The following is a 26652-nucleotide window of genomic DNA, read 5'->3' as shown; positions in this document are numbered from 1 at the left end:
ACACACACACACACACAACACACGTAAACAGGGACCATCTGCTCTCTCTCTCCCTTTGGGCCAAAAACACACACCTGGATAGAAACAGGCCAGGACCCTGCCTCCGGCACACGCACACACACACACACACACACACACACACACAGTCCATGGACTTACACGAACGCTAAGCTGAGCACATGTGCAAATATACATATAGCTATATCAATCCACATTCAAACAAGCATTCAAATAGACAACACATTTACAGATGCAGCTCAGTGGCCGTGACTGATCACGTCACTGAGGGCACGCATACGTCTAATGCTTTATTTGAGGCCGATACGAGGATCAAGAGACACACACAGAGTCAAAGTGTGGGTTGGGGGTTTCCCCACCCCCTCCTCTTCCTCTTCCTCTTCCTCCTCCTCCTCCTCCAGACCTGCTGACCTGTACATAATATGTATGCTTATGTCCCAATTCTCACTATAATGCACAAATGTCAGAATGTCTGGCTTCATTTCATTTATTGAACACACACACATACAGCTCTTGGTTGTCGGGTGAAGAACGCAAGTTAGACGAAAGGCACTGAACGGTTACCAATCTATCACATGGCGAAACCACACACTTATTCTTTTGTTTTTACTGGCTTGAGGACCTCATGGAAAACACATCACACAGCATGTTGTGTTCTTTAAAGTTGCAGTCCAAGGGTCACATGAATAAACCAGCGGTGTGTCGTACCGGTTGGGGAACTTGTTTGTGGTGGTTTCTGACCCGGAGGTTGATTTCCGAAAAAGGATTTCTGAACGGGAAAACGCACAAAAATACATAACCAACACGCCATGCTGCGAGCACGAGCACATGACCGTCCGAGACACTTCTGTCCACAGACTCGCCGTCCCTCTCGCCCTTTCCCACAAATGTGAAAAAGCAATGCGGCGCTGCCGTAAGAAAACATCTGTTCGACGCTCTTACACCCGAAGGTCGCAGGAGTTCACTCCTGACCTTGGAAACAGTGAATCTTCACCTGAGACTCACCTACAAGCTTTTATCAGAGCTGTCAACCCAAACGCTCAGCAGATGGGAGTTTCCTGGCAAAACTCAATAAGTGGGCAATCAGTTACGATTTTTTTTTTTGTCAACTTCTTTCTTTAAACTGTGTCACTGCACACACGTGTCTGTATGTTAAGATATCTATGAACACATTTAAGGCTGCAATTGAGGTTTATTTTCACACGCAATTAATCCGGTGCTTATTTTTTGCCAGTTTTTTTTCAGTTAATCATTACAGCTATAAAATGTCAGCAACTTATCAAAAATAATGTCGATTGCAAGTTCCTAAATGTCAAAACGTTCAAATGTCTTGTTTTATGTGGCCAACAGTAAAAAAAAAAACCACCAAATATTTACTTTAATAAGCAGAGAAGACTACGAAAACGTTCCCATTCGAGAAGGTGGAATTATCTTAGCCAGTCAATTATTCAACTGATGCTACAGCTGTAATCAGACAAACTGTTAGCAAATAGTAGAAATTAGACACGACTGTAAATATGCCACTCAACTAAACTTCTGGAGCAGTTTCTGAAACAGACCTGAAATGAACTCTGGAACCAAAATAACCTCATTTAAGTCTACAAAAGTTCTCTGCAGGAAACACCAGCTCACACAACGTCCTGTGTTTCATCCTCTGCCTCCCTATATAGTCTACGTTACTCCTAACAACTATATCTCATCTTCCCTCCACACACTCGCAGGGCTATATTAGGCCTCGTCAAACTCCCACAAGGCCACCAAGCACACTTGTGTAGATATTCAAAGCACATACAGAAGTCATGAAACTTTTGGCCATTTTTGGTGGAAAGACGCTTTAAACACAACAAGTTACGACTTTTTAGAGCTACAGAGCGACACCATCATTCATTTGGAGTCCTATCTCTGCCCGCCTGATGGACGTAGTCCAATATTTACTCTCCTTCAGCTCTGTTTTTGGTCTCCACCGGCTCCTGACAACAAATATCTGGCTCTTCAGCTGCTCAACGCTCGAGAATATTGACCAAGCAAGTTGCTAGTTATTAAAAGAGCTCGTTCTGCTGTTTCAGCTGAAAACTACATCGAGTGAAACAAAACACTGAAGCTGCAGGCGGGAAAATCAAAACAACGAGCTAAAACGCAGCGCTGGGAGGAGCGAGACTGTCAGCACAAGCCCATATCCCTCTCGTACAATTAGTCATGGGATTCATTGCTACGATAAAACTATTGATTATCGTTACATTTAACGATGCTCGTACTGCTAGGACCGAGCAGACGTGCAGGAAGGTTTAAGATGGAGCAGCGGGAGAGTCTCCGGAGATGGTTTTCAGTGACACGAGAGAGGGACGGTGTTGGCTTGAAAAACCGCCACCTGTATCGTGTCACTTTCTTTGTCTCGTCCCACTCCTCGCCTCCGATCCCTCGTCTCCCCGATGCCTCCACTTCCCCTCGCTGCCTCTCTCCTCCTCCGCCATCAGCATTCCTGAAGGTGTCCACTGGGAGCTATTTATGGTGACAACCACACATCCGTGTGGCGCGCAAACACGCACCGCCAGCCTATACTTAGCCGGCTGGCGTTTCGGCGCGGGAGCCGAGTTTGACCAAGTTGGGTCTCTCACCCGGAGATCGGGGATCACAAGAACACACTCCGGGGGACAGCGTCTCTCACTGGAAGTCGTCTCGACAGCCCCGCTGAAGTGGCGGGTCGGTGCGGCTCTGAACGTAATCTGTCCGGAGACCTAAAGAGGATGACCCCGCCGTTCACCGGATTCTGCTTTTGTAAACCTCGGCCGACGCTCTTTACGCTTCCAAAAATCAGCATGAAGGCCTGATTATTCTTCGTCTAAACAATGCAACGGGGCCGTGAATGATCTCAGCATCACGAGACAATTCCAGAAAAGCCGGACCGTGTAGCTGCTCGCGTTTTATCCGGGGGACACATTTATCAAACGTTCAAGAATCATGGCCAACGCACTGCCTACTCCCACATGCAGTAAGACTAAACTTGAATGACATGAATCCACTGAGCAGAGACAGGGATTTCCCTGCCTGGCGTTCATCCTTTGGCCTACATTTCACTGCAGCGTCTGATGTACTATTCTGCACAAAAAAACAAAACAAAAAAATACGATGTAATCCTTAATTGTTAAAGACGTTTATTTTTTACTGTATCTGACTGTGTGAAATTCTTAACATCTTCACGCAGGGGCAAAAACATCCACGTGAAATGAACAACGATCGAATAACAGGAAATTAGCTGAGACGGAAACAAAAAAAAGCAACCAAACTGAAACTCTGCTAACCGAGATACAGCAGAGAAATCATAACAAAGCTCGTGAGGGAAATTAATTCCTGCATTAATTAGGCTGTTTGCTCCTGTGATAAATGCAAAAACACCAAAAAAAAAAAAAAGTGGTGTAACATCCCACAGATACAGACTCCTCTCCTCAACCCTGAATTATACATATTACTCCCCGGGCTGCCCGCGACTAAAGATTCTGCTAATCGACTAATATTCGTTAGTTTAAGACGACCGTCGACTAGTGGTCGACGGATTTAAATATTCAAACATGGCAATTTTTTTGGGGCATCAGAAAATGGTTCCAGGGCAGATGAAGAATGTGAAAAGTAATGTTGTTAACACTGTGCTGCATTATAGAGAAACACACAACTGTTATAATACGATTTTAAACTGCAACTTTTACAGGCGCAAGCAGTTTGAGGTTTTTTTGTTTTTTCCTGCAACTTAATGAATGATGAGAACCGCTCCCTTCACTAGTTACCAGTAGCTGCCCACATCCGTTTCCAAACATTGGTACTTGCGTACCGTGCTGTGAACAGATCAGGTCCAGTCTACATCCAGGACATGGTCCAACCTTACACCCCAGCCCGCTCCCTCCGCTCTGCTTCTACCAATCGGCTTGTTGCTCCTCACTGAGCTAAACTCTCTACAACATCACGACTGTTTGCTGTCCCGGCTCCTAAATGGTAGAACGAGCTCCCCACCGACATCAGGACAGCAGAAACTCTGTACATCTTCCGCCACAAACTAAAAACACACCTCTTCAGACTTTACCTTGAATAGTAGAACTTTAGTAGAAGTTAAAATGACACTTACTGATAGAACTTTGTAGTTTGGCTTTCTTGAAGGAATTGTATTTTCTTGATTCCTGTTGTTCTGGGTTTTGTACCCTCATGGTTGAAATGCACTTATTGTAAGTCGCTTTGGATAAAAGCGTCAGCTAAATGTAATGTAATAATGTAATGTAACTCAGTCGACGACAACTTTTCTCATCGGCTGACGCCGAGTCGACTGTTTGGGGGCAGCCCTGATGTTTTCAGCCACATTTTGTATTATGTCAATGTCTTTATCCAGTGACTCCAAAATAAGTGTCAGGAGGTTTTTCCTACCGCAATCCTCAGGGACCTACTCTTCAAAGGCTGGAAAACATTAAGGGAAAGACATTTTACGAACAACTTTTATTCTTACGGTTGCAAATGTAAGTAAAGGGAAGTCATTTTTACTTTTTGCTCAAATTCAAAATTTCACTTTTTTTTGCAGCCTGATAAATTTAGTGCAGTTTTTAATGTATGTGGTCTTACTGTGTTCAATCATCACAACCGTGCGGTGCATAGCTCCTGCAATGCTGCCGTTTTTTTTTTTTGTTGTTTTGTTTTTTTAAAGTATTGTGATATCGAGGTTCATCCCCTACACAGACACAAGATACAGTGTCCATGTTAGGGCGTGATATTGAGGATAAATCATAAATGACACTTTGGTGCTGCATTTCTGACCAAACTGCAACACGTATAAAATCATTACTTCACCATTTCTGTAGAAATTTAAGCAGGAATGTTTTTGTTTTTTTTAATTCACTTCTAAAACTGGATTTGTGCTTCAGACAGTTCAGCCAACTAACCCCGCAGGCGGGATATTGTCTTTAATTAAATGGACAGACCAATTAATTTTAGTCTGCATAGAAAGATATTAGCAGTCTGGGGCAGTAAATAATGTGTTTGGCAGCAGATGTCTGGGCAAGATACAGATTTTGGCATTGCAACTTCAGCCACTGGCTCGATCTGCGATAACACATAATATGGTTCAGACACTGGGAAGCACAACACTGATATGGGACTGATACCATCAGCTGTGGTCTATTGTGTGCCACAGGAAATTAATCCAAGATGCCGGCTGGGCAAACAAAGTGCGCACACAATCATGCACTCTAACTCGTAACACGTAACCATGTACATAAACGCGCAGGAAGGTACATCGATGTCATGCGCAGGCAGAAACACACATCGGGCTCATCTCATCTTGGATGCTGCCTACATAACAAATACGGAAAATGTACCGCCGAGACCTGACAATTAACACAAAGGCAGGGAAGCACAACACTAATTCAGGAGTGTGTAGTTAATTGAGAGTGTAACACCCCCACCCCCCCACCCCCAGGCTCCTTGTGTAAAGAGGAACATGCTCGTACAGTCAATTTACCAGCTTCAGTGAGAATAAAGTGAGTGGAAAAGGTGACCCAAGCATCTTTTCAAACATATATGAACAGTTACCATCACAACAAGGTGGTGTAAATAAATCCTCCCCCTGGCAAAGTGATTAAAAACTTGAATGAATACCAAACGTGACATGGTCCTATAATAGAGGGGAGATCTGGGAAATGGTTTGAAAGAACTGTTTTAATCAGGCTCTCATGTTGGGAAAACCTTGAAGCCTTAAAACCACAATTTTTTTTGGAAAATCAATTAATTAATTCGAAGAAAGAAATGTCAAGACAACTTTTTTTCTTTTTTTTTTGAACAAGCCTGTAGGTGCAGAGCCTGGGCATTTAAAAAAAGAAAAAAAAAAAAAAAAAAAAAGGTAAAGTGTTGACAATAATCTGGAAGGAAGCCGCTCAGTTCCCTGACTGGATGGTCCCGGAGGGGCGGTGCCAAGAAACAGGGCTGTGGGCGGCACACGGAGGAAATCACGGCGCCCCTCCCACCACCACCACCTTTCCCCTGCCTACATAAACATGATCATATCACGTCTATGTTTCGCTCAAGTTAAATTGGTTTGGAAAGGTGCTGTTATCAGTCTTGCACAAGTTTTCCATGTCGGGCTGCAGAACCAGCAGGGGTCCTGTTGGAGATATTACAACTAATAGCCCGCTCGTGGGAATATTAGGGCAAGAGGTGAAATTTAATATCGAGTACTACAGGCACACTTTGAAGTCCCTCAGGGAATATTAGTGGTACCACAGGAGATAAACCCGCTATGAACTGCAATAATGTGAGCAAACTGGCGCTGTAATATAATATAATATAATATAATATAATATATAATGTAGTTTTGAGAAACTACGAGGCTGTCTGCAGCTTCATGTGCCGCCTGCACCACAGCGAACAGATTGATAATCGCATTTCGACAGACACGTCGTGTTATTAGTGTCAGTCAGCTACAATTGGTTTATTTGAAGTGAGCTCGCATCGCGTCTTAAATGACAGCTTGCTGGCCAACAACACGCAGACGGTCCGGTCCGGTCCGGCGGTCCGGTCCGGTCCCCTCCGGCGGACAGAGACCCGCGACCGCAGGCGACGTCTCATCCACAGCTGACCCGAAACTGCTGCGCCTCGAAGCGGCCATCAAATTTTAATTATGTTGTTTTTTTTGTTTTTTTGCCGACGTCCCTGTTATTCCTCAAACGTGGCCCCGCGCACAAACACTGACAAGCGAGCACACACACATGAGAGGGAGGGAGGAGGACCGAGAGAAGTGGCCGGCGTGACTACAGCACGGACACGGAGGAGGCCTGTGGAAGAAAACACACACACACACACACACACTAACTTCCAGTACTCACTGCGGCGGCTGTTACCGTCGCTGCCTCTCGGTTGTGAAATAAGGTCTGTGTTAAAAAAATAAAATAAAAATAAAACACACACACACACACAGGAGGAGGAGGAGGGAGGGTCGTCACATATCCTCTTCAGTTATTCTGCTGCTGTCAAAACCTCGGAAGTGACGCGGCTTCGTAGCCGAACAGCGAGCCGAGGTGAGTCGCTCTCTCGTCGGCTCGTCTCCGCTGTCTCCGTTGTCTCCCGTCAGTCTGTCTCCCTCTCTCCCTCTTTTCCGTCTCTTCGCCACCTCCGACACTGGCGAGGCTTCCCCCCGCTGCTCGGCTCTGCACGGGCGCTCCCGTGACGTCACCGCGGTGGAGCGCGCGTCTCCGAGACGTATCCCGTCCTCTCTGCCGGTCGGGTCGCGTGCACGATAATCCATTATTATTAAAAAATAAAAAAATAAAAAAAAAACTCGCACGGAAATGAGAAAATGCCTTCCATCTTGGCATCCAAATACCCACACCAGCTTAACTTAATATTATCCATATTGTCCATTAAGGCTAACCTTTATTTGTATATCCTGTGAAAGAACCCCTTTAGGGTTGTTTACGGACGAATTAAACAAGTTATACAATCATTTTGGTGGCTATGGCCTTCTTTTTCACATTATTTATAACATTTTACTGCTGTACCTGTATTCACTTGGCTTGTTTATTCTATACTAATGCACCATATTTTGTCAGTATAATCTTACATACGATACAATATACTGTACTATAGTTCACAAAATTGTGGCAGAGTAGAACAATACAGCAACATGAAATGGAAATAAAATATAAAAGAATTGAATTGACAGCTTCTACACTTTGTTTGATTAATTGAAAATACTATTGGCACTTGTGTCATTTATATCTGCAGAAGCTTCACACATTTAGCAGTGGAATAAGTCAGAATTGAATGACATATATTGCAGCAGTAAAAGCAAAACACGATAATGTAACACAACTAGGCTAAAACTCTGCAGTAAAAATATGCAAAGGTTTCATTAGTAAATTGTACTTAAGTATCAAAAGTAAAAGTGCTCCTGCAGAATTGCCCCTCCCGTGATTTCAAAGTACATTTCAACAGCACTGAAGAGGGTTACTTTAGCAAATGCACCTAATTAAGCTATACTACTGGACTTCACAGATTAAGCCCAGCCTCCTGTATTTAAGCGATGTATAAAGCCTACTACATTTGGGACAGTGGGCTACATTAATATGTACCCTCAGAAAACAGATTAGTTGGATTAACTACTATGTCCTACAACAGGAAAATATGGGGACGTTTTAATAACTTAAGTACTTTTATAAGCACTTGATCACTATTTGGTTTGTTAGGTCAATGACTAAACAAACAGACCTTTACTCAGCAGCCTTTTTGACCTGTCAAACACAGGTGTAACTAAGGTTTTTTTAACTGCTCCATCATTCTAATTGCCAGATCAGAGACATAATTATTAATGTTATTAATAACACCTGTGCTTTTACTGCAACAGGTCAACATTTCAGCTGCAGTAAAGGCCAACTAATGTACCATCACACAACAATAACACCGTTGTCTGTTTTTCTTGTTTGTTTCAATATTTTTTTTAAACTAAAAAAAAAACTTTGCACTATTGTTTAGTCAGTTTTAATTTAATTTAATTATTCTATTTTTATTTTATTCTATTTTATTGTATATACTGTGCATTTTTATATTTAATATTTCTTTTACTGTTAATTTACTGCTTTCCTGTATCTATAAATGCTGCTATAGCAAAAACATTTCCCCTTGGGGATTAATAAAGTAACTAACTACCTACCTACCTGCCTACCTACAGTAATATAAACAACAATATAAACAGCATTGGGTGCCCACCATCAGACTCCAACAGGCAAATCAGGAACAAAACAACTAAAGCTTGATGTCATGGTTCATCTGGCGCAGGTATTGACCATAACATTATGCCCACAGAGCAATACTAACATCAATAGAGTTCACCTTCAACCTTTGTTGAACTTTGTCCTCACAGTCACATACAAACAAAGTTATAGATTACCATTTGATTTGGATTTCCTTTTGACCAAGAAAGGACTGTCAAACTTTTGTCATCTCATTTTTCTGGATCCACAATAATAGACCTTTATTGATTTTATCACAAGATGGATTTGAAGCCATTTTTTTTAAAGTTGAATGCGAGATGGTCTTAAGGAGAGATGAGATTCAAACTGGAGCTTTTAAATCAATAATAGCAGGCTGCATCCGTGGAAGCTGTATGGTTCAATAAAATACCCCGAAGGAAACAACTTGAACAATGATTTGTAGTTGTGTAAAACTTAGTATTAGATCACTTAGTCTGGTTTGTTTCTTATCTTCTACTGAGTAGGTCAGTGAGCTTTTTAGTGTGATACTCACAAGTTATACATCAGATATCGGGATCTGTGACAAGTTCACATCCCGAATGACTGGATGACCTACATACAGTATCAAACCAGAGTGTGTGGCATATTTCATAGCTGGTCACTCTGATGACCAAGGTCTCTTTCATTGTCTCTCTCTTGCACACACACAATTACACATTATCCTAAAGAAATATTTCCAACCCGACACTGAACAAAGACAGACTACACACACACACACACACACACACACACACACACACACACACACACACACACACACACACACACACACACACACAGTGTCCCAGTTCCCTGGGCGCCAGTCAGTCAGACAGCCGAGGTATAAATAGTCTCCTGGCTTAAGTTCTCCTTGAGAGGAACACATCAGGATTGGTGGACCAGCGCGATCTTCTGGCGTCTCCGCTAACTTACGTAAAAAAATTGTGTTTTTATTTTTACATGTATCATTTTAAAGATACCATGGTCGTGAAAATACTACGTTTTTCTCTTATTACAACTCCATTCAAATGAAATGTGAATTCCATCATCATGCATAAATGTTAACAGTGGAGTGAACAGATAAGAGAATTAAAAAAAAGACTCCTCTGAACACACTGCCCAGCAATACACTTAAAAATAGAGCAGAAATCAATCTAATTAGAGGTAATGCAAAAATTTAAATCTGAGAAGGTCATTTTTTTAAAGACATGCACGTTTATTAAGCAGTTTAATACAAATCAGTTGTAGAAAACATATTATAAAACCAGTGGTTTTAAAGTTCTTTTATCAGATATGATTTGGCAGAGCAGATAATGAGTTTAAAAATGGTAAGTTAGAAAATAAAAAATAATGCATCTTGGAGTTATTGCTATCAAAACATAAAGCATTATTTGTTTCACAATGTTGGTTATATGTTCACAAATATCTGCTTAAATTTAAAAATTTAAAAAATACTGTAACTGACAAAAAGATGATTGATTCTGAAAAAAGTTGACAGTCTCTGACATCACCTGCATATTTGTAAGCTGTGACTATAATGCTAACCTACAGAATACAGGAGCCTATATATAAAAAGCATTTTTGAAAGTAGCTATTAAATGGATTTGGTTTCCCATGATGCCTCTGTCCAGGCCTTGATTTCTTACCCCCTTCAGTTCGCTCAGAAACAGACCAGAACATTGGTTAAACAATAGTGCCACCCTCTGGTCAAATATCGGTATTGCAACATGCATGTACATAACTGACCTACCTTGTATTTTTTTGTACTACTTAAAATGATGAAGGCTAGAAAATATATAAATGTATATGTAGAGTATTTATACATTACAATGAGCCTTATTGTCATTGTGATACTTCTGCTGCCTTTAAATTGTAAATATTTATCTGATGCAGAAAACACACTCTACTTCATATTCAACAACATATATGCCTCAAGATGATCAAACAGATGGTTAGATGTGAAATCTGAAATGAGAAAATCTTTTGGCAGATGTTACACGCTCATGTCTCCTGGTACCTGTGGCACCTTAAATTGCAGGAGCTACAGGAGTGATTACAAGCATGTCATCAGTGAAGAGGCCAAAGATCGGATAGAGCTTTGGTCTGTTACTTAAGGATGTGCCCACCATGGAGTAAAGAAACGCTTTTAGAGCTGGTGTGGTCTCTGTGAAGGTGCATCCTGTGTAGGAGTAGATCGGAGTCCTGGCTTCCACGTCATAGAAGGAGACCTCTCCCTTCTCATAATCAACAAACACACCTACTGTTTGGAGTTTCCGGAGCGAATGAATGGTGTTGTCACCAGGAGCAAAATATTCATGCAGGTAATTCGTGGAATATCCATTAAATGTCCAGCCTCCATCCTCAGACTGAGGGATGTGAAGTATCTGCTTGTCAATGGACTCTTTGACCACTCCCAGGAGCCAGACACGACTCCCACTGACCTGAACCTCATAGTAGAACCTGCCTGAGGAAAAACCATCTGTCGCAAGGACATAATTTTGACATTGAAAAGGAAACCTAAAGAAAGGCGGGACAAAGAATTTACTTTTACGAAACGTCAGTCGTTTCCCATCCTCGGACACCAAGAGATCGGAGTGGGCTGTGGCTGCATCCAGAGTCACGTTCACTTCGTTGCACTGCTGGATCATCATCAGCTTGTCCCGTGGCGGCTCCCAAACCTCTCTGATAAAATCCCCTGTCTCCAGTTTTTCAGCTGCATCGGCCTGTACGGCGGCATCACAGCCGTCGGACGACATGACTTTACGAATAAGGATCTCCATCTCATCACGGAGAATCTTTTTCAGCTGAGCGACGGATTTTTTCACCATCCCCACATCAGTCCGTTGACTGATGTCAGTATGGTTTTGTGTAAATGGAGGGTTGAACAGGTCTTTAACATGCGCAGGGAAGTGGAAGGATGGCCAGCTCTGCAGCAGGTGCAGGTGGTCCTCTGTTTGTAAAAGCTGCTCCATTTCTGATCTTCTCCTCTTCAACTGAGCAATTTCTTTTTTCAGATGTGTCATGCGGTCTACAGCTTGTGCCGTTGCTGCTTTCTGCTTCTCCTGGATCAACTCAATCAGCTCGTCCTGGCTTCTTCGCTGAGAGGCCACCAGAGCCGTGAGAACATCAACAACATCTGCTACCTCTCTCTTCGACTCTTTCTTGCTCTGTTCAACAGAGGATTTGGTTTCCTCGACGCTCCTGGATTTAATGTTTTCCATCATCTTTATTTCTATCGTCGCATTCTCCAGCCAGGCTTTCCTCTCTCTGAACACATGCTCTAACGGAACAACTCCGTGCGCCACATGGTCGTCTTTCGAGCACATGAAACACACACACGCCTGGTCGGTGCGACAGTAGAGCTCCAGCATCTTATCGTGCTTCTTACACACCCGATCCTCCAGGTTTGGCACGGGGTCAACCAGCATGTGCTTCTTCAGACCCGCGGCTCTCCGATGAAGCTCCAGGTGAGGCTGGCAGAACGAGGCCAAGCACACCACGCACGTCTTCTGGGCCAGGCGCTTTGGCCTGGGACAGACGTCGCAGGCCACCTCCTCTGGTTTGGCGGGAACCTCATCTCCACCCTCCACCCTCATGGTGTTGAAATGCTCCACCATGTCTCTGAACTCTGTGTTGACGTGGAGCTGTGGTCTACTGCAGAAACTCTTCATACAGAGAGGACACTGTGCCCGGTCACTCCGGTCCCAGTACTCCATGATACAAGTCTTGCAGTAGTTGTGTCCACATGGAGTCGAGACAGGTTCAGTGAAGTCATCGAAACAGATTGAACACTGGAGGCTGCTGGCTGAGGCCATGTCTGCAAAGAGAAAGGATGATTAGGATTTTTAATTTCAAACCCCAAAAATGTGAAAACTAGTTTGTCGGGTAAAATTTTGGCATTTACTTGGTTGTCTATGTTTCAATTTCTTATTGCCTATGTCCATTTGACACGCTGCTTAGAGCGGCATGTGCATGTTGCTATGACAACACCGGAAGTTAACGCGCAAATTTCCTCTCTTTTATTTTGAATTGTCAAGTATTTTTTTTTTCTTTGACGTACAGTAGTTAATATACATCTTGCTTGGTGTCATTTCAGGTCAGTGAATTAAACTGCAGTACGTCTTCTTAAATGAAACCTCAGAGACATCTGCAATGTGACCCTGACTGCACTGATTGTTGAAAGACATCAGAAGTCAACATTTTTTTAAAACATCTGGTTTAATTTTGTATTTTAAAAGATTATTACAATATCCATTGTGTCAAATTTTCACCTGAAGAGTAATTAAAGTCATCAAATAAATCTAATGGAGTAGAAAGTATGAAGTAGCATCAAATGGAAATACTCGAGTAAAATACAACACAAATGTTCCTAACTTTTCACCACTGCACTTGACCTATAATAACTCTTGACTGGCTTTGTCAGGACTTAGTTTAAGAGGCATTCTTACCAGGCTCGCCACTTACACTGATTAAATCTGTAACACAGGGAGAATTTCCTTTGGAAAATCACCCAACGAAACGTCTGTAGTCAATTAAACTCAGCTGGTAAACTATGAAGAACTTCAACGTGATGAAAAATACAAATAATTCCTCTGACGCTGACATCAGGAAAAAAAAAGATCAGAGTGTATGGATAGATTTATCAGGGCTGGGCAAGATCGATGAAATATAATTAGCACTGCATTTTTGGCCAAATACCTCGATATCACAACAATATTGTAGGGATGACTGTTGGTGCTTTTAAAAAAATATTTACATAAAGACATTTTTAATCAATAATCGTCAGTGATGTGGATATAATGACTTTGTTTGGTAAAGGGAAATAACAGAACAGTTAAAACAGTCTGGTAAGTGTTTAAAATCACATCACTTTACAGTAATCCAGCATTTAAAACCAGGAAAAGACAACAATTAAACCATATCATGATATTATGATATCCAAAATCTAACACCACAGGCTTTTTAGTCTCAACAATTATGGCCAAAACAAAAGCTTTACTACATCCCTATATCTATAATGATCTCATTGTTGTTAATAGTTATCATTTGCACACGGTCTGCAGAAATGTTTGAACTGACATTTAAGCAGCTAATAAATTCAACAGAAGAACAGAAAGTGTCTTTCAGTAAGATAAAGAAAAAGACAGAGAATGAGAGTAGCTCAACTTTACCTGCCGAGATCTTTGTATCCACTGTGAACACAAATAGGAAAGAGTTTCAGCTCAGGCACACAGTTTCATTTCTGGGGAATGACATAATCCCTCCCTCCATCTTCTCCGCCTCTTCCTGGAAAAAGTTACTAAAACCGAGAAGGATCTGCCCTGACTGCAGTAGCGCCTCCTTCAGACTTTATCTCTCCAAGAAGGGGATGAGTCGACTCTTTTTCTTGAGGAAACTCTGATCCTTCAATGTGTGCAGCAAGATGTTGGAGATGTTCTACCATCTGTTGTGGCCAGTGAACTGTACTTCTAGTAGTCTGCTGGGGGAGCAGCATTGGAGCCGGAGACACCAACAGACTTAACAAACTGGTGAAGAAGGCCGGCTCCATCATTGGCTGCAATCTGGACAGCCTGGAAAAGGTGGTGGAGAGGAGGACGCTGAGGAAACTATTGTCCATGTTGGATAATCCTGACCACCCTCTCCACCACCTGCTGCAGGGACAGAGGAGGACGTTCTCCAAAAGACTCCTCCAGCTCCGCTGTCACGAGGACAGATACAGGAGATCATTCCTGCTCACTGCAATAAGACTGTACAATAACTCACCTCTGGCAAAATCCATCACACAACAATAACACCGTTGTCTGTTGTCTGTTTTTCTTGGTTGTTTAAATATAAAAAAAACAAAAAACTTTGCCCTATTGTTTAGTTAGTTTTAATTTAATTATTCTATTCTATTTTATTTTATTCTATTTTATTGTATATACTGTGCATTTTTATATTTAATATTTTTTACTGTTATTTTATCTATCTATCTATCTATCTATCTATCTATCTATCTATCTATCTATCTATCTATCTATCTATCTATCTATCTATCTATCTATCTATCTATCTATCTATCTATCTATCTATCTATCTATCTATCTATCTATCTATCTATCTATCTATCTATCTATCGATTTGCTCCATTCCAACTGTAGACTTCATTTTCTGCATTCGGCATCCTTATTTAAAAAAAAAAAGACAACTTAAACAATCATATTTTCAAAAATTAACAAACTGTAATGAACTAAGCAGGAACATCTTGTACAGCACAGGATCCTCAACAATGCATGAGCACAAAAAAAAAAAGTTACTACTAGCATGCCTGACTCCACAAAACATGCAAAATCATGCATGTTAGTTTAACGTTTTCATCTTGAGCAAGGCTTGGGAAGGAAAGATCGGTGCAGCACCACCCTGCTGTTATCAGACCCAAACAGAAGCTGTGAGCAATAAACCCTGACTGTGAGTGATCAAAAGGGTCAGTTCACCCAAACTGCTGACTCAACATTAAGTTGTTGAGTTGACCAATGCCTGTTCTATTGTATGTTTACCCTGTGCATGAAAAAAAATGTGCAAAGAATGGATTGTCGTTTTTAGGAGGGATACATGTGTGAGTAACAAGTAAAATGTATGACTTAATGGACTCAAACATAATAATAACAGCCAGTACACCAAATATTCTCATGCAGTTTATATGATAAAGAGATGGGCATGTCTTGAATAGCAAATCTCCGTGTACAACAAGCAGCTGACAATTTACAACCCTGGCCATTGTAACTTTATTCTGGATGTATCAGCTGGTTGAAGAAGACAGATTCTACCCAAGCAGCAACTACAACGACTGGCACCTTTTATTTGTGTTTTCATGTTTTATTATTCTCCTTCTGCACCTTTCAGAGCAGCGCGAGCGAGTCCAGGTGACATCTGAGTCATAAGTCCTTATTTGTCAGTGAAGAAAAAAAGTGGATCAGAGAGGGCTCATGATGCAGCAGTGCAAGGCAGCAGGCGGCTTCACACGGTGTGCAATCAGGGTTTTAAAGAACTGCTGCAGAATTACATTTTCGTAATAAGTTGCCTTTTAAAGGGCCACTGCTCCAGTTTTACAGGTGCAGGTGCATCATGTCCTTTGTGGTTCTGGAGGAAGCTTTTCCATAGTTTGAAAAGAAAGCCCTGATGATGTCACCAGGATCATCTTCAAGTTTGAATACAACATAAAACATCATAACTACATTAAGAAGAAGAATTACAACAGTCCCTTTTCTTCTTTGACTGACAGGTTGTTGATTTTGTGATTTCTGAGGTGATTTTCATTCTGAAATGAGAAAAGCTGATGTGATCCTGACTCACTGACACTGTCACTGACATCATTGGCTTATGAAAATGAGTACAACAGAGGGCCTACCCCATTCAAATCAAAGTGCTGTATGAACTTGCGTAAAACACTGAGAGACAAAGTGTTGAGGAACATTTTTATTCACTGCTGTGACGAACACTTGTAGAGAGAAATCTTGTGTACCTTTGCATGGCCGGGGTTAAAGTTCAACAAATTAGACAATAGTATTGACTAAGAATACATTAATGTTCAAATGTAAGGAATGTTCAAGAGATCTATTAAAACAGATGGCCAAGTTGCACATGTACTAGTCAAATTATGCCCAATGTATGTGACGAGCTGTAGCGAGTGTGTCGGTAGTGCAGTGTTATAGTTAGCAGACATTTGCACATCAGTGTGTATCAGTGAATACGCATCATCAGCCATGGGAAGTGTCCAGTCCGCTGCATGCCAAAGGTACTGATGAAGAAGTTGAGGACTGTGGTGATGAAGACTATGATGGTTGTTACATTGTTCAGGTAGTCCAGACGCTTCTGCAGAGTGGAGTTGTTCAGGTCCCGACGGCCTGTGTCCACACACACACACACACACACACACAAGCGCAAATACACGTGCAGAATAGAGAAAGAAAAGGTTCAGACTACAGCAAGTGCTGACATAGACAGAAACTTCTGGTTTGGCCAGGATGCAAAACATTTCTAATCCCTTAAAAGTAATGGACAAAACATAAAATGTAGCCTACTTCCTCCTTGTTGTCATCTTCACATGTATGGACTAGAGCCCAACTGATTTTATAAGCCGAAATTGGTCCATCAAAGATACATCAGGATCAATGATGATGATGTCCGATAAAGCAAATTGTTTTTTACAGAACATAATGGAAAAATATATAATTTTAAATTGATTTAGTGCACAGATATCATTATTTTGGACCATAAAGTCATTAAACTGTAAAATATGTTGCCTCCATTACATGTCTTTGTCGCAACTGTTTGGTAACCACATCTCAGTCCATATATCGATATATTTTTTTACTTCCTAAAGTTGGCATCCAATCCTAAAATCCAGGATCAGTTGGGCTCTAGTCTGGACACACACTGCACACACACACACACACACACACACACACACACACACACACACACACACACACACACACACACACACACTATACATTAGTTTGTTATATTAAGACCATTTCATGTCCAGTCTGTTACTTTGCATTCACTCCAGCTGACCACCAATAACCATAAATCCAACAATCTCCAGCAAAAACACAATAAGCATACGTTTCTGTTAAATCACCACATTTATTCAACTTTCTGGAGGAGAAGGTGTAAAGACTTATTGACCCTGATTTTTTTTTGTTTGTTTGTCTGGCATTGGAACTTAAAACCATTTTCAAACGGGTTTTAAAAAAAAATTATGTGTTGAAAAAAAATGTTTTTATAATTTCAACAATTATGAAACAAGAGAAGAAAAACACGTAAAATATAAACAGGTGGAAATACATACAATGAAAAACTTTTTTTGCACAAGCATATTATTGTGGCAAATAAAATAAGTTACATTACAGTTGGTTAAAATGAAAGAATTTTAGTTGGATTATAGTCTAAATTTAGCCTTCAAAATCTGAACAATAATACGATGTGATGTGTAAACTAGGAATGGGCATTTCAAGCAAAAATACAATTCAATATTTGCAGGGAACTATTCAACTATTACTCAGCGATAAATATTAATCTCACAGCACCACACACGTTTTACCGGCGCCCGGTAAAAAAAACATCTTCTCTTCTATTTGTTCTTTAATTGTGGTCGGCAAACAGCTTTTAGATGCATTACCGCCACCTTCTGGTAATAGTGATGCATTACTAGCAGTCGGTAAGAACAAGGGATTGATTTTTTTTTTTTTTTTCAATGTACTCTTTGATAATACAATACACATGACCCATCCATAGTTTATTGTTTGTGAATTGTTTGTCTCAACTTTGTCAGAATGAGTGCCCAAACCTTTTTCAGCAATGTGTCTCGCAAATGTTTGCGTGTGCAGATTAAATATCGATGCAAAAGTGTGTGATGATGAGTGCGATGCGTGCGTCAATGTGTTTGATGTGTGCGTGCATTTGTGGCCTCGAAGGGTGTCAGAAGTGGAGTCGAGCCAGCAGCCAGCGGAAGAAGCCGGTCCTCTTGGAGCCGAAGAAGCTGACGAAGAAGTTAACCACCGTGGTGACGAAGATGACGCCTGTGGCGACGTTGTTCAGGTAGTCGAGTCGTTTCTGATTGGACACCACATTCAGGTCCCTGCGGGCTACAACACACACACACACACACATGCAGACAGACACACAATTTCAAACATTTCAAACACACACGCACACACACACACACACACAGACAGTTGATGCTTGCATACTCACATATCCATACACTCACGACTACACCGTACATGCAAACAAACAGGAAATGTAAATAAATGTAGTTCGCTCACGCAACCCTCCAGCCTCTGTCTGGTTTCAAAACTAGACTACATAAACAGGTGTACATTTATTCAACTTGTCCTTGCAAGTTGAAAAGGATTTAATTTGAGCAACGTATTGTTGGAAGAGCTCAGTTCACAACTAGAGATTTAAAGCTAACATCTAGCGGCTAATGGGTTTAAATTTGGAGAAATATGCTTCTTGTTTTCTTGCCAAGAGTTAAACGAGAACATCAAAATCATGTCTGTAGCGTAGCGTATTTGCGTAATCCACGTAAAGTAACTTCCATGTCAGTTAGCCGACATAAAAATATTGATTTGAGTCCAAATCATGATCTTTTCCTAAAACTAACCGAGTACTTTCAGTGCCTAACCCTCATCAAACTGTGACCGTGTCACGTTTTACAAAACCCTGATCTTTTACTACATCTAATCACGTGGTTTTTGGTGCCTAAATCTTCAGGTTCTTGTGCGTATCACTGGGACGCCAGCAGACAAAACAGCAATATTTGATGCCCTGAGGTGATAATTTAAGAAGTGCACCTCGGAGGGATTTTATTACCAGAGCACAACGAGCGGAACCGGGTCGAAAACAATGAGTCCGACTCCGTCTGGCAGAAACAAAATCTGCCTACCAGCTCCTCTGAAACTCACAAATTTATAGAGGTGAAGCTGGGTTTCCCTGTCTATGCTAAGATAAGATAACCTAACCTGGCTATAGCTGCACTACTGAACAGAAAGGAGCCTGGTGAATATTCTCATCGAACTATCGAATGAATATTTAATTATTAATTATTATTTCTACACTAGGAGTTATCTTCAATGTTTAGCTCAGAGGTTACAAATGTTAAAGGAGATGTGTGCATGCTAAGAAGTGTAAAGGTGCGTCATACGACAGTAATAAACAGCAATTTCTCAAGGGATTAAAGATTAAAGTCAGTCTGTGTAGAATTTTAAACGACTGGTATTTGGCGCCATCTGATGGTAGCATTAAGAATTACACTATGGCTAATCGCAGCGCATGTACAGTAGCTTTTCATGGATTTTCACAAATAAATTCTACAAGTTACCACTTCAATAGAGTGTTTAACTTTTATTAATGTACATACACGCGCGTGTTCACTGTGTCTCATAAAACGAAGCGTTGGAATAGCCATCGCAGGAAGCAGCTGCGTTGTGTGCCGAAGGCAGCTTTGATGATGTTGATGATGAGGGTGAGGAAGATGATGCCCGTGACCAGATTGTTTAGGAAGTTTAAACACCGCCGACAAGAGGGGAGGAGGGTAAACTCAAAACGAGCTACACGCGTGCACACACACACACACACACACACACACACACACACACACACACACACACACACACACACACACACACACATATGTGGATGACACATACACACATCACACACAGATAACACAAGCACACAGACAGAAAAACAGAGACAGACACACACATCTAGTTGGTCCCTTAGCCCAGTCCACTCATACTGGATAAAATGATCAGTGTGCAATTGTGCTGTAGTCAATTAGTAAGTGAGTAGAACAATAAGTTACACTGATGCGTGTTGTGTGTGTGTGTTTGTTTGTTTGTTTGTGTGACCACTTTGGTCACATGAGTCAGAATCTTTTCTTACTTTCCTACTCTGTCTACACACTCGAATCTTTCCCTACGTCAGAAAGTCAGAAATGCATCCTGGGAAAGAGGCCGGTGCGTTCCATCCCAAAGACGGTGATGAAGATGTTGGTGACGAAGATGAGGAATATGAGGATGATCGTGGTGTTGTTAAGGCCGTCCAGGCGCTTCTGGTTGGCTTCTTCGTTGAGGTCTCGCCGGGCTGCAACACACACATGTGCAAACACACACCAAACATAACGACAAAACAAGAACAAGAGACGACACAAAAGACGCGGAGAGATATTCCAATCTTTTTACTTCCATCATCTTGCTGTTGTTTGTTTTTCATGTTGCACAGAAAATATGTTCAGTGGCTGGTAGATTTGATCTAAAGTCCCCAGATTTTCAACAACAAACCAATGTGTCAGTGAGTTAGTGTGTTAATATGACTGGTTAAAAACATTGAAGGTCTTGAAAAAGACTAATTTTGTAATCCTCACCGATTATGATGATCAGGACTCCAGCCACTATCTGAAGAGCCAGCGAGAAGGAAATGAGTGTCAGAACTGCGGCGTAGTACCTGAGAATCAAAAGAAAAATGTAAGGTTGAATGATTATTGTTTGAGGCAGCAGTAACCATGGTGATGAAGGAGCCAGCTGGCCCTTGAAACCTAATTCAACTTTTAATTGTACCAGCTCAATTACAGAAAATGATTATTGATTTTCTTTGTCTGTTTGTGCTTTTAACAGAATTTGCGGAAGAACTTTGCAAACACTGAAAATAGTCTTTACATACTAAGTTTAATAGTTTTGCCCTTTTTAAAAAAAAATTATTTTTTTTTTTATTTTTTTTTATCTCTCACACTTATCACACCTCAGAGTCCCGACCACGGTCCAAACCATTGTTCATGTTTTTATTATGTTGTACACTTGATCCGGTTTGCTTCGTTGCACACTGCAATTTTGCAAAAACACTTACGTCCTATTTCGTATCACCGATGTGGGCTTTCGTCTCCCTACACTTGACGTTGATTGGTTTTTAGATGGCATTTTGTCAATTGGGCTGGTGGCCTTTTTTGAATTTGAATGGAGAAAAATCCATTCATTTGGTTGCCACCTTTTGATTTCTTGGTAGGACAGAATTACAGTTAAATACTTTGTCTCCTCGTCTCTCCATTTTCTACTGCAGCTCATTTTGACATTTAGTTTGGTTATTTTTCTTATTCTACTGTTTAATAGGTGATGACAGCCGAAACAGCAAAAATTTCTGTAATTGGTCCAGAAGTCTGGACCAACCAAAAACAAACAAAGCAATCCATGGCTCAGTTTTTGGTCTGAAGAAATGTTGGCCTTTTGGTGTGGATTGTGGTCCGGAGCACCTTTCACACCTGCTATTGAGGTTTGCACCTAATGGAAAAGTCGGAAGATCCGGACCAAATAAGGTGTGAAAGCCTCCTTATCTCGCTACACATATGCTGCACCTGTATCCAGCTCCTTGTTCGATGACGGTCTTCATGTGGGTGATGTTAGCCAGGAACAGAGCGATGTCCAACATGCCCTCAGCTGCTGTCTTCTTTGTGGCGTACAGGTTCATGTTGAGGTTAGAGGTTGAACCTCCCTGAAACAAACAGATACAGATTTCAAGTCATCCATTCCCTCCTTCATTCCCACTCTAAGCTTCTACTCTCAGTGCTAAAGACAAGTGGGACCCAACAAAAAAGTGCAATCAGAATACCGATAACAACATTTCATGCCCAACCCTAATAATGGTCCTTTTAGAGAGGCATTTATGCCTCTTGTTTGGTTAATGATCTGTTTTTGACGTCTGTCATCAGTAACATTCAAGAGCAATTCAACACACTCAATAAAAAAAAAAACAGCCTTCATCAAAGCCAGTACAGCTGAAACCAAATCAGAAGAGCTAAACCCAGCAAGCCTACTGACCACGAGAGGGCAGCAAAGTACAATAATACCACTACAAGCTACTGCCAGGACTCAACGTGACAAGATGAAGTGTATTAAATGTCATATTTATTCTTCATAATGTTATCTAATCGATTGTATATTTGTAGCTAAATTCAAGCCACAAATGGGGAAATGGGAAAGTCAAGGCATGGAGTTTATCTGACACGGTTTTTGTGAACTATCAAAAGATAAATGAACTCTTTTCACACAAACACTGAATACATCTTTGTTTTTGATTTTTCATCACATTTGATGTCGTCTGAGGCGTCTCTCGTCTGTGTTCCAGTTAAATATCAGATTTTCTTTTAGGCACGACAAAATAGATGCACTTTGAGGCACGTCAGTTGTTTTTTTAGATATCGACCGTCTGTGTGTGAGTGAAATATTCCTTATCTGTCCCCGGGACTTTCATTTGATAGAGAAGCAGAAAATAAGTGAATAGAAACAATTTAGTTTATCGATAAAAAGTGTGTGTGTGTGTGTGTGTGCGCGCAGCGGGAGGAAGAGAGAAGACAAGTAAAAGAAAACATTAAACATCATTACATAAGGCTGTAATTTATGACTCACAGCACATGTCCGACAGTAAAATTTTCTAAATGTAATTATTGCCCTGTGACAGACCATGGACTGCAGATGCACATATTGGATTACTTAAGACTAAGCTATAGATTAAAGTATTCTGTCCACAAATGGATCCTTTTACCTCAGGCTGTGTCTGTGTGGCTCGAATCTGTCTGTTTTTCTTTAGGTTGCACGGTAACAGAAATGTACGAGGAAGACATAGATCACTACATAAAGTCAGACATGTGTACATTAGGGACAAATTGTGCTTTATGACCTCATTGTGCTGTAATGTGATTTGCAGCTCCAAAATAAACACAACACAGACACTGTACATGCACAGTAATAGTTCAACACTGCAGCTTGTCTGTGTGCCCTGCATCTGTTTTCATATTATATATTGTAGTAAATCCTTTGTGTTTGTGTGGTGCTCCTTCTCTGTTGCTCCTTATTCAGGAAAATGAAATTCCTGCATTGTGTTTTTGATGTAAAACCACAGTCGGCACACTTTGCGACAGTTCTGGTTTTGGGTCAATGACTTTGTCAAGATTTCTGCAGCCACAAACTAACATGTATTCAATTGCATATTTGTACCGGAAATAGCCTCAGCCATGCTTTTATATCAGATCAGACCACAAATGTGGCTTCTTGTGATACAGTAACAGGCAAATGGTGACGGCCAAGCCACCAACACGGTGCCATAATACTGACAGACCATGTGTCACTTTGCAAAAAAAAGTAACATCTATTTAAGAAGCCACATTTCAGTGGACCTTTAAATAAAACAAAACAAAAAAATAGACAGATAAAAATTTATAAAAATTAAAGTCAATTTTGAACGTTGTGGCTTTGACACTGATTGCTGTGATGAGGGAGGTATAATCTGCAGTGGAAAAGGAAATCTGGTTACAAAAGCGAGTACAGTTGAGCTGAGTAGAGTACTGGACCTTAACACAGCAGAGTACTGATACATTCTCAGTTTAAGCTGACAATCAACGATGTTATTGTAAAAGCATGACCAAATCATTCAACAAACTTAACCACTTGTTTAATAGTGTAACCATGACAATGAAAGTTAACGAAGTGGTCCGAAACCACCTAACATAGCTTTCCAAAAACCAAGAGCCTGAAAGATAAACCCACTTTACACAGGAAACTAGCCAGATGTGTTAAGGTGCAAAAGTAAGCAGGGTATGAACTCTTGTCTCTGCAGCTCTCTTCTGTCATACTTCTCGTAACTTACTTACATCTTCGTCACACCCGGATTAAATCAGGAAAGATGGTCCCTGGAATTTAACCATGCCTTGCTGAAGTCATCAGAACACCGAGATGTTTGACAACATTTAACACTCAACAGTCATCATCACACAATTTTTTCATTGCTGTCTATGCACACATGGAAACCCTCCAGTACTTGTGGACAAGAGACACACAATGACGCTAAGCAGGACGTAAACACAGCGTTCCTGCAGGCCGAGTTCATTCGTTTTGGTGTCTTCCTCGTACTCTGACAGTGTTTGCACCACAAAACCTACTGTGTTGCTCGGACTTTTTGTTCATGGAGGTGGATCATAAAGTTCAAAGACTGCTCTAGTTGCTGCAGAGAGTGTAAATCAAATTATGTGTAGAAATCCGGAAATCAGCATCACTGAACCTTCAAATGCTTCAGAAAGCCAACAGCAATGAAACAAAGAGCCACCAGGTGGGTTTTCTCTGACATTTGCGGAGGTTGTGCACCGTGAATTGTTCGCCCGGGGTCAGACTGTCAACTCTGAGTTCAACTGTGATGTTCCGAGGTGTCCGAGGGAAAGTTACACATGATCTGAGCAGTGGTGCGATCATCCTCCAACACCACAGCTTCTCACAGCACGTTCAAACGCACAAGTTTCTCTCCGCCAAATATTTGACACCAATTCTGATGTGTGCTCTTTGCTGGGGGTTTCCAAACCGCGGTGAAATCGCAGGTGCGCCCGTACCAGCGGTCACAAAAGCGCGCGTAACGCGAAGATTACAGCTTCACCCTGCTCCTTGCACATCACGGTTCCACGCTCCGTTCATGCAGAACAGGAGCCATTGGTGAGTACTCGCACGCTCCCTTCTGCGAGGAGACTACGACTTGCCAGGCACACTTTGGTAACAAATGCTTTTCACCTTGACTGTTCATGTGAGGTCTGTGGTTTTTAACCGTGCCGTAATTTCTTGAGCCAGCTGTAGACATTTCCAGATGAAAGTTTTGGGCTCTTTGAATTCCACAAACCAAAACAAACTCTCCTTTTACCGAAGAGGAAAGGCATGTTTTTATATTCCCTGCACCTTTCAGTTTATCCAGATGTTCTCTAATCCCAGGGTATCATTTGAAATCGAATTAAACACCTCTCTGCGGCTGACGGCTTACCTGTCCCGATTCTGTGATTCCCATCAAACCAGTCCACGTGATGTGCTGTTTCTGTGCTGGAAATCGTGATTTCATCCCCCCACGCAGCCCGTGTTACAGAACAGTTTGAGCCAGACTGGGTAAATCTCCAAGAAACTATCCAGCGCTTCTTAGAACTGCAAGACTGTCAAAACACTACGAACACATGTACCACAGCCTTTTGTGTGTTTTTTTCTGAGTGTGTAAGAGAGACTGAAACGGAGTAAGAAAAAGAGAGAGAGTATGAAAAGAGGGAGAAAAACAGAAAGTGTAGTGAAGAAGTGATACAAAAAAAAAGAAGAGACAGTGTTAGAAATAGACGGAGAAAAGGTATGTATTCTGGTATGTTTTCATCTTTTCTCCTTTGGGGACCCGTGGTCACACTTTATCAACATCAGCCTTGGGCTTTCCGCCAAAAGAAACACACACACACACACACACACACACACACACACACACACACACACACACACACACACACACACACACTGCACATCCAAAACACTGCAATGTCCTGTACAGTTTTTACAGGCCATATGTGTTCACTTAGTGTAATGTCTCTCTAAATGTGCTGACTGTGCTTTTATCGTGCTTAATCTGCATTTATCTTGATTTATTCAAATATGGCCACAAGTTATTATTTTAGCCTTTGTTTCAATAGACGGGGAGGGAGAGATAAGGTCTTATTTACAGCAGCGTCTTGATGGAGTAGATGCAGAACGTCAGCAGGGTTACACTCATTTACCCACCGAAGCTGTGAATTACAACCAGCTGGCCTCGGAGCGGCTCCATCATGAAGGTCCCCGGTCGACTTGACATTTGCTTTTGAGGAATGACTTACACTTCCTTCTCATTTGCTTACCTTATTTTTGGGGTGTTAAAACTATCTTTCATTGCTTCTTACGTTTTGTTATGTACCTTCACTGTAATGCATCCCAATGTGCTCATGAAAGATGAAAAATCACTGAAGGGAATCATGTCCCTGTTGTGCAGGTATTTCTTTTTTCTTTTCTTTTTTTCCGCTTTCCAGGACTCGCAGATTATTTATAGATGTAGATGTACGCATCATGAAATCAGCATTGAGAGTCCAGATTGTTTAGCAATTTACTTCAGCCTCTCAAAATATGATCTACCATTGAAAAAGAATATTCGTCATGCAAACCTCTCAAAAAACATTTACTATGTCAGATTCCCTGCTGAAACACATACAGGGGGAGGAATGCTTATTGTGAATTGACATAGATATTCTAGAAAGGATGATGCTATCTAAGAGTCAAATGTTTCAAATACACAATGTCATTAAGGAGCCCTCCTGCAGGGATTGTAATCACGGTTCAGGATTTTATATACAGTATATATACTGTAGAAAATTGTTTGACAGTTTAGATGTTTACCTTCAGGTTGGTGCTATTTTAAATATGCACCAAACGTTGATTTGAGTTTTAACTGTTTAGCGCACATTGGCTGAAGCTAATTGATAAAAGCTATTGTTGAAATTGTTTTTGAAAGCATCCTCACTTTTACT

At 41.2% G+C, this 26652-nt stretch overlaps 3 protein-coding genes across 14 annotated transcripts in view; all 3 read right to left on the bottom strand.

Annotated features, from left to right (window-relative positions):
• LOC138202571 (ELKS/Rab6-interacting/CAST family member 1-like) overlaps positions 1–7206 on the bottom strand; it is a 130596-nt gene extending 123390 nt beyond the window's left edge. For 6 of the 8 annotated variants that reach the window (XR_011178652.1, XR_011178653.1, XM_069156702.1 and 3 more), the window contains exon 1: positions 6873–7205. The gene's annotated coding sequence lies outside the window, so the exon portion shown is untranslated. Of the gene's footprint in view, positions 1–6872 lie in introns of all 8 variants that reach the window. The other 2 variants (XR_011178651.1, XM_069156703.1) reach the window with 2 other exon arrangements.
• A 2763-nt stretch (positions 7207–9969) lies between these two features.
• On the bottom strand, positions 9970–12589 carry LOC138202704 (E3 ubiquitin-protein ligase TRIM39-like). The gene has a single exon (XM_069156961.1). It carries the CDS (start codon positions 12587–12589, stop codon positions 10802–10804), a length of 1788 nt encoding a protein of 595 aa, XP_069013062.1. The 3' UTR covers positions 9970–10801.
• Positions 12590–16214: 3625 nt separating this feature from the next.
• Positions 16215–26652, bottom strand: part of LOC138202570 (ninjurin-2-like) — a 36505-nt gene continuing 26067 nt past the window's right edge. The window contains exons 2-5 of one of the 5 annotated variants that reach the window (XM_069156697.1): positions 21670–21806; positions 20689–20768; positions 19681–19870; positions 18313–18403 (exon numbers count right to left, since the gene is read on the bottom strand). In XM_069156697.1, coding sequence (XP_069012798.1) covers positions 19701–19870; positions 20689–20768; positions 21670–21806 — 387 coding nt within the window. In that variant the 3' untranslated portion in view covers positions 18313–18403; positions 19681–19700. Of the gene's footprint in view, positions 18404–19680; positions 19871–20207; positions 20409–20688; positions 20769–21669; positions 21807–26652 lie in introns of those variants that run through there. The other 4 variants (XM_069156700.1, XM_069156701.1, XM_069156698.1 and 1 more) reach the window with 4 other exon arrangements.

The sequence above is a fragment of the Embiotoca jacksoni genome, unplaced genomic scaffold, assembly GCF_022577435.1.
Source record: "Embiotoca jacksoni isolate LCO1_2020_lvr unplaced genomic scaffold, fEmbJac1.0.p SCAF_21, whole genome shotgun sequence".
NCBI lineage: Eukaryota > Metazoa > Chordata > Actinopteri > Embiotocidae > Embiotoca > Embiotoca jacksoni.
Note: the sequence above shows the minus strand (reverse complement) of the source record. Positions and strands in the feature narration are given on the sequence as shown.

Coding starts and splice junctions, on each gene's coding strand:
- LOC138202704 (XM_069156961.1), bottom strand. CDS start 12,589: ATGGCCTCAGCCAGCAGCCTCCAGTGTTCAATCTGTTTCGATGACTTC.